This window comes from Cervus canadensis, chromosome 2 (assembly GCF_019320065.1).
Source record: "Cervus canadensis isolate Bull #8, Minnesota chromosome 2, ASM1932006v1, whole genome shotgun sequence".
NCBI lineage: Eukaryota > Metazoa > Chordata > Mammalia > Artiodactyla > Cervidae > Cervus > Cervus canadensis.
Window position 1 is genome coordinate 114,618,068 of NC_057387.1, and position 10,321 is coordinate 114,628,388.

At 52.9% G+C, this 10,321-nt stretch overlaps 1 protein-coding gene across 6 annotated transcripts in view; it reads right to left on the minus strand.

Annotated features, from left to right (window-relative positions):
* THAP4 (THAP domain containing 4) overlaps positions 1 to 10,242 on the minus strand; it is a 33,659-nt gene extending 23,417 nt beyond the window's left edge. For 2 of the 6 annotated variants that reach the window (XM_043462229.1, XM_043462231.1), the window contains exons 1-2: positions 10,022 to 10,242; positions 6,976 to 8,153 (exon numbers count right to left, since the gene is read on the minus strand). In XM_043462229.1, the coding sequence (XP_043318164.1) occupies positions 6,976 to 8,153; positions 10,022 to 10,098 (1,255 nt within the window). In that variant the 5' untranslated portion in view covers positions 10,099 to 10,242. Of the gene's footprint in view, positions 1 to 6,975; positions 8,154 to 9,330; positions 9,430 to 9,658; positions 9,909 to 10,021 lie in introns of those variants that run through there. The other 4 variants (XM_043462232.1, XM_043462233.1, XM_043462234.1 and 1 more) reach the window with 4 other exon arrangements.
* Between the last annotated feature and the right edge of the window lie 79 nt (positions 10,243 to 10,321).

A 10,321-nucleotide genomic window follows, 5' to 3' on the forward strand; every position in this document is an offset into this window, starting at 1 on the left:
TAAAAAGCAGGAACAAAACAAAAGCAGCCAGTGGCAAGCAGTTACAAACATAAGGGACATGAATCCAGGGAAAGCAATGGCCAGTTCACACTTGAGCGGCCCAAGACCACCCACCAAATGATGGAGCCGGCTAGAGACCGTACGGAGACCCACTGTATGTTGTCTGTGAGACCCACCTTATATACAGAGACAGGTTACAAGTAAAGGGATACAGAAAGATATACCATGCTAACAAGAATTAAAGACAGCTGGAAAGCAGACATTAGGACAAGAAAAATCACCGGGGATAAAGGACAGCATTATTACATAATAAACTAGGGGTTAATTCTCCAAGAAGATGTAATAATCCTTAAGGCTTACATACCTAACAACACAACATCAAAACATGAGACAAAGATGAACAGAACTGCAAGGAGAAATGCGCAAATCCACGGTTACAGTGGGAGACCTCAACATACTGCAAAACGGGCAGATCCGGCAGGCAGCCAGCAGGGCACATGTGAGCTCTCCAATCATGGACCACTGTGCCTGCTGATTTCAGGCGTCAGCCTGACTGGGCTACGAGGACGCTGAACCAGCTGGCGGGACGCTACTTCAGGGGGTGTCTGTGAGGGGCCCCAGGGGAGCTCAGCGTCTGAGTTGCGGCCCTGAGTAAGACTGCGGGCCCTCGCATGTGCACGGGCACCAAGGGCCTCAGCAGAACAAAACCGTGGAGGAGGGCAAACTCGCTCTGCTTGAACTGGGGTCTCCAGATGGAGTGGAGTTCCCCACCCCCCCCAGGCCTTGGAGCAAGGACTGAATCACTCCACCAGCTTTCCTGGTTCTCCAGCTTGCCATCCATAAATGTGGGAGCCAATTCCTGTAATAAATTGCCGTATACTCACACACATCCTACTGATTCTATTTCTCAAAAGAACCCTGACTAACTACTACTTCAGTCAACCTCAGTAGAACAAACACTATGCCCAAGCTCAGGCTCACAAAACACACTCACTACGACAGGCCAGGTTCTGGGGCGCAGAACACACCTGACACGTGTACAGAACACAACTCATACAGAGGATGCTCTCAGACCACAGTGGGACTGAACCAGAAATCAGAAACAGCAAGAAAGCTGAAATACCACCAGATACTTGGAGATTAAACAAGACACTTCTAAGTATAAAGTGGGTCAACAAGGAGGAAGTCTCAAGAGAAATAAAAGAACACTTAAACTAAATGGAAATGAAACTACAAAAACTACAACTTGTCAAAATTTGTGGGATGCAGTAAAAGCAACGCTTAGAAAGAAATGTATAGTGCTGAATGCACATATTAGAAAAGAAATAGTGGAAATTGAAAGTAGAGAAGAAAAAGCAATTAAGCTGAAAGTAAGCAGAACAAAAGGGGGAAAAAATTAGAATAGAAACCAATGAAAATGAAAACAGGAAAATAAAGAAAGTCAATAAAATCTGAATGCATATATTAGAAGAAGAGAAACAACTGCAATTAAATAATCTAAGTTTTCACCTTAGGAAAACAGAAAAGGAAAAGTACTTAAGTTGAAAGCAAGCAGAAGAAAAGGAAAAAAAAATTAAGAGCAGAAACCAATGAAACTGAAAACAGGAAAATAAAATCAACAAAAGGTTGGCTTTTTCGAGAAGATCAGTAAAACTATTAACACTCTAGCTTAGTTAACAAAGGAAGGCAAAGAGAGAAGACACAAATTACCAATGTCATAAATAAAAGAGGAACATCCACTACAATCCCACAGACATTAAACTGTTTAAAGGATACTATGAACAACTTTATGCCTACAAATTTGATAATTTAGGTAAAATGGATCAATTTCTTGAAAGACAATATTACCAAAATGTATACAAGGAGAAATAATCTGAATAGGCCCATATCTGTTATATCAGAGAAACTGAATCAATAACCCCCAGGGCAGAAAGCATCAGTCCTAGATGGGCTTCTAGAATATATGAATTCTATCAAACATTTAAGGAAAATTTTACCTATTCTTTATAATCTCTTCTGGAAGGAAGAAGCAGAGGGAATACTTTCTAAATCATTCTATGAAGCCAGAATCACTCTATTATCAGAATCAGACAAAGCTATTAGAAGAAAGTAAAACTACAGATTTCTCTCATCAACAAAGATACAAAACTCAACATGAGCAAAGAGCATCTAACAATGTAAATATATATATATACACCATGATCACTTGGGTTTATTGCAGTATGCAAGCCTCGTTCAGTAGTCTAAAATCAATCAATATAACCCAAATGTCCATTGTAAGATGAGTGGATAAACAAAATGTGGTCCGTCCATACAGTGGACTACTACTCAGCCTTCAAAGCAAGGAAATTCTGCAATATGCTACCACATGGATGTCCTCTGCGGACATCAGGCCAATCACAGATGGACGAATACTGTGTGATTTCACGTACATGAGTCAGAGTCACAGAGAAGCAGGGTGGTGGCTGCTGACTCTGGGCGAGGGGAGAAGGGTGTCACTAACAGGGGCAGAGTCTCAGATTCCCGTGAGTTGCAGGATGGCCGTGTGGCAGCTGTGCCGTGGTGTGCATGGATTTCACGCCGCTGCACTGAAGGCTGACTGACTGTTATGGTAAACTTTTGTTGTATTTTAACTCAATATAAAACAAGGCACAACAATGACAAAAAGAAACAGCTATCAGGCCATAAAAAGACACAGAGGAACTCTGACTACAATCCTGCTGAGTGAAATAAGCCAACCTGAAGAGGCTGCACGCTCTGGTTCACAGCATCTGCACCTCGCAGGCTTGGGACTTTCCTGAAGAGGCAGAACTACAGACAGTCCTAAGTAGATCAGCGGCTGCAGGGGTTGGGAGGGACGGCATGAACAGGCAGACAGAGTTTCAGGGCAGGGACACGACTCTACGCTGCTGCACTGAGTATATGTGCTCTAATGTACTCGTCAGACTCCAAGCATAAGCCGTCCCGTGGGCTGACCTGCCCAAGCATTCCCAGGGTATGCTTGTATCCCGGCCGGGAGGCCTACAGTGGTTGCCCTCCACCAGGCCTTCACCAGGGCAAGGCTGGGTGCTCCTGCATTTGTATTCATTTAAAAGATTCCTTTCTGTCTCTTCCCCACTGTGTTTTTTTTTGTGGAGCACAGATTCACCTTCAATGGTCTGAAATTCCAAAATTTCTACCATCCAATATTTTGTTTAATTCTACAGAGTTGGTCTTAGGTAAGATTCTCTTGAGATTTGTATCTTTGAAAGATATTCTTTTTTGTTAATAAGTTTGTCAGTGGGTAAAAAAAAACCCAAAAACCTCAAATATAAGACAGTGAACCTAAATGTAACCTATGGGACTTAGTTAATAACAACATATCAGTATGGGCTTGTAACTAGTAATAGAGTGAACCTCTAGCACAAGTGGAAATGTGAGATGTTAGCAGTAGGGAATTAGCGGGGAGGGGGGAATTCCTGTGCTGTCTGTTAATTTTTCTGTAAATCTAAAACTTTCCTTAAAAGGAAAACCCAAACTATTAGAGAATAGGGCTTCCCTGGTGGCTCAGCTGGTAAAGAATCTGCCTGCAATGCGGGAGACCTGGGTTCGATCCCTGGGTTGGGAAGATCTCCTGGAGAAGGGAAAGGCTACCCAGTCCAGTATTCTGGCTGAAGAATTCCATGGACTATGTAGTCCATGGGATCACAAAGATCCCATGTGTCCATCGGACAGAACTGAGCGACTTTCACTCATTAGAAAATAATCAATGGAAGGTAGGGAGTAGGTAGAAATACAGATGAAATAAGATTATCAGAATACTGATAAATGTAGAAGCTGGGGTGGGAAGTTGGTTCAGTGGGGTTATTATACTTTTCTGTTTCATTTGTCCATGTTCAAGATTTCCACAATAAAAGCTTTTAAAACTCCAAATTAATTCAAGAATTGTATGTATAAGGAATAAAAGAACAGGAAGAAAACTCAGCTATAGCCCTGAGGGCCCAGCTGACTCACACTCGACAGTGGACATCCGTGTCTGTGGGGATGTTCACAGGTCAGCGAGCAAGGTGGGAACAGCATGGTCAGGGCAGGGCAGACACGGGATGAACGTGGGAAAACGTTCATCCTCCCTGGTTCACAGAAATGCCTGCAACGTGCCCGATGCAGCCAGACACCCGGAGCGAGCCTGGGCTCTGTGAGAGCATGCCCGTTCTGTGGGAAGGCCACTCGACAGCAGCTTCTTGGGGGCAAGCTTCCCAGACCCAGAATCTGCAGCCCCAGTGGCCCGGCTGCTGTCGTGGGTGTTCTGTCCAGGAAAGGGGGCCTGGCTGAAGATGAAGGACTGAATAAACACGTGTGTGGTCCCTTCAACACAGAATCCCTGCAAAAGGACCGAAGACCCCTGCACTGATGAACAGTCGAGAGCGTAGCCGGTCTGGAGGACAGCAGGGGGAGCTCACAGGCGGGGACTCGGGGCGCCTGCTCCCCTCCCCAGGCCCCTCTCCCCGTGCCCCCCCCCCACCCCAGGGCCCAGCCTGTTCCTCTCAGTCCTCAAGGCTCTTCCGCAAAGCTTCCCTGTGGAGCCACGCTCCCTCCCGGCCGCTGTCCACTTTCCCCAGGCCCCTCACGGCTAACCCTCTTAGAGCCTGGTCCTGGCCACCCTCAGTAGCCCCCTCCCTTCGCCAGGTCCCCACCCAGCTCTGTCCACACCACTCCAAGGAGACTGGTCACCAGTGACCCCACGTGGCCGAGGCAGCCATCTTTCCTCCACTCTGGTTGGAGCGGCTGCACCCAGCTGGGCACCCCTCTCTGCAACACCTTCTACCTGACGGCGCAGACACACGTTGGCCACTTTAAGCAGCTGGGTGCTGGCTCTCTGGCTCCAGACCTGAGGGGCGTCTCAAGCTTGACTCCTCTCAAAATGTCACTGTCACGGGGGCTCCCCTCAGATCACTAACTGTTTCCCCCAAAGAGGGCAAAATCGCTAACGATGTATAGTGGTGAGTAAAGCAACCGGCACGAGGCGCACATGCGTCGAGCACCGGTGTGATGGGGACGCGCGGATGCGGTTCTCAGATCAGATGAGACTGGCACCTGTGAGGGAAGGTGGCTGGGGGCCAATTCACTCAAGCGTTTACAGAAAGGCAGGACGAACGCTGGCAGTCACCCACCGGAGCAGAAAAGGGAACGAGAAAGCCTAACAAATTACAGGATGAAGAAGCAGGCCCAAATTTCAATTTACCAATCATCCCAGCTGTAAGCGTATTAAGTTACTATATAAAACGGCTCTCAGATTGAGTTAAAATATAGCTACAAAATAAAGGCATAGAATAAGTTTGAAAATAAGGAGATAAAGAAGTAAAACTTTAAATGGGACAAAATGGCTTTTCTGTTTGATAACATGCAGGCACACTCACGTGTCTAATAACATACACGTGAAACTGGAAAGGCTTTCAAGAAGCAACAAGTGAGAGACCTACCTCCCTTCTCAGAAACCCAGAGCGGTGGATACAATAAGTTAGGAAACAGATCAGCTGACCAATGAAATAAAGCTAGATCCAGAGCTAACAAGAACAATGTAACGAGCCTGGGGAGAGTACAAGTTCTCCTCCCTGCGGGGGAGGCTCTGTGAGGCGGTCACACGCAGACTGTACTGGGCCTCCGTGAAACCTCAGAAGATTCTCTAAGGTTGCCAAAGCACTGTACCCGAACAATAAAACAAAAATCAGCTCCCTTCCCCCAGGCTATGCACTTGAAAAACCATGGCACCCTCCTAAATAACGCAGGTCAAAGAGGGAATCAAGGCTAAAATTACAAATGCTTTAGAAATCAACAGCCCAGAAAGCAGCGGGAGGTGGGTGTGCAGCGCAGAGCCAAAGCGACAGAAGGGGCCAGCCTCACCTGCAGGATTGGGAAACACCCACTGTCTCAAAGGAGTCAGCACTGCCCTCCAGAAGCAGAAAAGCCATGAACGCAGGAGAGCAAAAAGAAATGAGGATGAATGAAGAAGAAAAAACAAGGGAGACTTGATCAGTGCAGGTGGCTTGGAAAGAACTGCTACAGTGATAAACTTAGGGCCATTTGACAAGAAGAACAGAAGAAGTACCAGAAAGTAGTTACTAGGTACAAGAAACTACAAAGCCGCTTTAAAACACTAGGGGAGAATGCAGTGTGTAACTGTGACCAGTACATCAGGGTGGGTTTGGGTTTTGCTGGATTTTGGTTGTAGCCCTGAGTGGGGTCCAGGAAACCCTGAAGAGCCTGTGTCACACTGCAGCCTTTCCTCACCTGCAGTTAATTACAACCCAGAAGACAAGCGCGGATTCAGACTAAATGCACAACGTGGGAGGAAAATGGTTTCCACCTTCATACACTTAACCGGCGAGAGACACTACCCTCGCAACAAATTTTTCAAGAAACAAACAGCAAATTAGGAGGGAAAGCAGAAACATAAGTGATAACATATAGAATATATATCCACCCTATCTGTATAGATACAAAGATACGTAAATAAAAGCATAAAAACTAGTCTAGCCACCTGGGAAGCCAGATGGGAGAGGGGCGTCTTCTCAGCCTACAAGTTTCTGTAGTGTTCTTAAGAGAACGTACTCTACACTTCAGTAGGCGTTCGCAATCTCAAGGTTAGTATTAACGTTCACAACTATCTAACGTCAGGGATATTTGTCACGACACAACCGAAAAGGACTTCCCTCTGATTTAGTCTCTTCTCATCTCTCTGGCGGTTCACAGTTTCTGTCTTAACTCAGACCTAATTCCCCAGGACTTGGCCTGCAGTGTGCAAGGGGGCCTCCCTCGCCAGGCCCCTCCAGGTGGGCCTGGGTCTCCCACGCCTCCTTCTGCACTGGCTAAAGCCCTCAGCTACAGCTGCCACCCCAGCTCCTGTCCCTCCGGACGGGCCGGGAGACAGTGCACGGGGGCGCCTGGGCCCCAGAGAAGCCCTCTGTGGTGCCCGCGGCGCGGGGCTTGGGTACTGACCGCGGCCAGGGGGCAGCAGGCTGCTCAGGTGAGGGAGGCTCAGCCTCCGCAGCTGGTCCAGCTTCTGGCGCAGCTCGCGCACCTGGCTGTCCGAGCGGCTGACCCTCTGGCGCAGGGTCCGCAGCTCGCCGTTCTTCTTCTCCACCTGCTCCCGCAGGCAGCACACCTGGCTCTTGCTCTGGCGGGAGGAGAAGCAGTAGGAGTGCAGCGAGTCGATGAGCTTGCAGGCGCCCGACGCCGACAGGATGACCTCGTTGATGGACATGGGGCTGGCGTCGCTGTGCTCACTCTGGACGGCCTCGGCCGCCGGCTTCGGGGTCACGTCGGTGGGAGGCGACGAGGTGCCCTGGGCCGGCTTCTGCGGCGTGGCGGTGAGCGAGGAGCTCGCCGAGGGGCAGGCGCGTGGAGGGCTCTGCGCTGGCCCCTTCTCGGGCCCGGGGCTGCTCCCGCTGCAGCCGGGCTCGGCGTCTCTCCTCGGCCGCTTCCGCTCAACCGGCTCCCGGGGGATGGCCGGCCTCTCTCGGGCGTGCTTGGAGGAGAAGCTATAGGAGTGAAGCGAGCCGATGAACTTGCAGGCCCCGGAGCCCGGGGGCGTGAAGTCATCCGCTGAAACGCCACCCCTGTCCCACCTGTCAGCAGGGGTGGCGCCCTCATCGCCAGCATCCACAGCCCCTGTGCTGGCTTCTCCCTGGCTGCTGGAGGTGGCCGCGGAGGCCGGACCGTCCTCCGCGTGTCCATCCGGAGGCTGCCGCACCCGCTCCTGACCAGCGGCCTCCCGGGAGGCCCTGGCTGCGCTTCTGCCCTGTGGCGGGGCCCGCTTCAGCTTGCGGGGCTCCGGCTTGGCCATTGGGTTTGCGCTTGAGGATGAAGGTGACCCTGCAGCTGCCTTCCCATCCGCGGTGTCATTTGCCTGTGCCCTTAGACCTGCCGAGGCTTTCCCGGTGTCCCTTCTCCGGGGGCGGCCATGGCCTCCAGCCCCCCTTTTCTTCTCCGCCAGGTGGAAGATGGACGGCACGGCCGTGGGCTTGAGCAGGCGGTGCTGGTCCTCCAGTCTCTTGGAGAAGCTGTCTTTGGTGAAGTGCTCGCTGCAGAGGAAAGAATACTTAGTGGGGGTCCAGTTATCCCTCTGAACAGCCTTCAACCACTGCATCAGACGCTTTGAGTCCTTTAGGGGGAATCTGCAGGACAAACAACAAATTACAAAAAAGATAATTAAAAGGCCTCCCCCTAATACTATTAACTATAACAGGAGAATAACACTTTTTACAAATACCTAGACCTGTATTGACTTTCCCATTTACAAACTTAGTAAAGATCTAAGGAACACCTTGTACTTGCAACTTATTAGTGGAACAGAAAGGTGAGACACGCTCTGCCTATCCTTAAGGAGCTAGAGTCCATGGGGCAAATCAGAGGTGAAGGCAAATACCTCCTCCTAGGCTGCAGTAAATAACCTGCAAGGACACAGAGTGCTCGGAGAGACAGAGCCGGATGGCATCGAGACAGCAGGAAAGGCTCCAGGAAGTAGTTCCTAGAAGCTCACAGCTGGCCAACCCTCCCGGTGAGCTGGGATGCAGGACTCTGGACTAGCTAAGAGGAGGAAGGATGGCTGCCCACCCCCACTTAGAAGTCAGGTCCGGTGTCAGCCAACAGAGATGGGGGCATGAGGCCAGGAGAGCACCCCATCCCAAGGTGTCCCAGCTGTGGCTCAAGGAGCAGAGGGTGTGAGACAGCTCTAAGAGGAAGCCCTGGGCTCCCAACACACCAGGAGTAAGACCGCTCCCTTTAAAAAGCAACCAGCCCCTGGAAGATACTGAATAAGATACTTAATAAATATTTTTTTCTTCATTCAGGCCAGATCTTTATTTAGAAAACTCTAGTGAAACTGCACATGCAAGTGTGGGGGTGGTGTGGCCACTCTGGAAGGCTGATGCCCGCACCTGAGGCCATCTAACCCACCTGAGCGCTGCGGGACCAGGACCCGCGGCGAGTGGGGGGGGGGTGGGCAGCTGGAATACCAACTCCTCAGCAAGTTCCAGCAACTCCGACCTTCTAAATTTCCTCACTGCTTTGGGAGCCCATTACCCTAAGACTCTTGCTGCACCCCCAGTCCCCAGGTGAGAAAACTACTGGCTCTGGAGGGAACTTGAGAAAGCAGGGAGCTGACATCTGCAGTAACCTAGTACTATCTTTAATAGGTTGTGACGGTTTGAGGCTTAGCGCTAACCAACTTCAACTTCCAGTGAGACTCTAAAGAGCCTTCGTGCAGGTATTGGAAACTTAAACATCCCCCTGAAATAGCAAAGAGAAAAGTCTGCGGCGGGAGGCTGTTCAGGTAGAGTTTCTTCTGCTCACGTTCTGATACCGCAGGCGGGGAGGTCGCAGAAAACCACTCTGCTGAAATGGGCTGAGTCCCAGCGCCTTCCCGGAACGGGCCAGGCCAGAGAGAAGGCCGACCCCCTCCCCGTCCCGGGCTACCCTCCGCGGCGCCACGACTCGCAGCGGCGCCCCGGCGGGGGCGGGCCGGGCCGGCAGCACGCGGGACGCTGCCGCCGGGCGTCCCCCGGGACCCGGGGCCGTCCAGAGGGCCCCCAGGACACAGCGTCCGGGCGCGCGTCAGTCCCCGGGGCGCGGGGTGCGTTTGCTCGGCCACGTCCCGATCCAGAGGTCCAGGCGGGCTCACCGCGACGGAAACGGCAGCAAAGTGACCGCGGGCGCGAGAGGACGGCCCCGCCGAGGAAGCGCTTCGCGCGCCCTGTCTCCGGAGCCTGGCGGCGGCAGCCCGAACCTCGGCGGCCTACGAGCGGCCGAGGGTCGCGGTGGCCCGAGGCGCCCGGCCCAGAGACGCCGGCGGGCCAAGGTCACACAGCGCCGCGCTGACTCACTCGCGGGGCCGGCGCCCCGAGCGCCTCAGCGTCCGGCCGGGCCGCGCCGCCTCGCTCGCCCCGCGGGGTCGGGTCGGGCCGGGCCGGGCCGGGCCGGGCGGGGGCGTGGCCGGCGGGCCGCGCCGGCGGCGGGCCGGCGGCGGCGGGCGGAGCCCGCTTACCTGTGGAAAGAGACGGCGCGCTTCTCCCCCTTGCCCTGCCGGTTGGAGCAGTTCGCGGCCGCGCAGCAGATCACCATCTCGGGCCTCGGGCCGCCGCGCAGCCGCCAGGCTCCGGCCCTCGTCTCGCCGCGCCGAGCCCCGAGCGGGACCGCCCCGAGGGGAGGGCGCGCGGCGACACGGCTGCGGGACGTGGGAGCCGGCCCCGCGGCCCCCGCCGTACGGCAAGATGGCGGCGCCCGGCCGCCCGCTGCCCGGCCGCCCGGCCCGGCTCTCGGCGCGCCCGAGGGCCCCGGCGCCAGG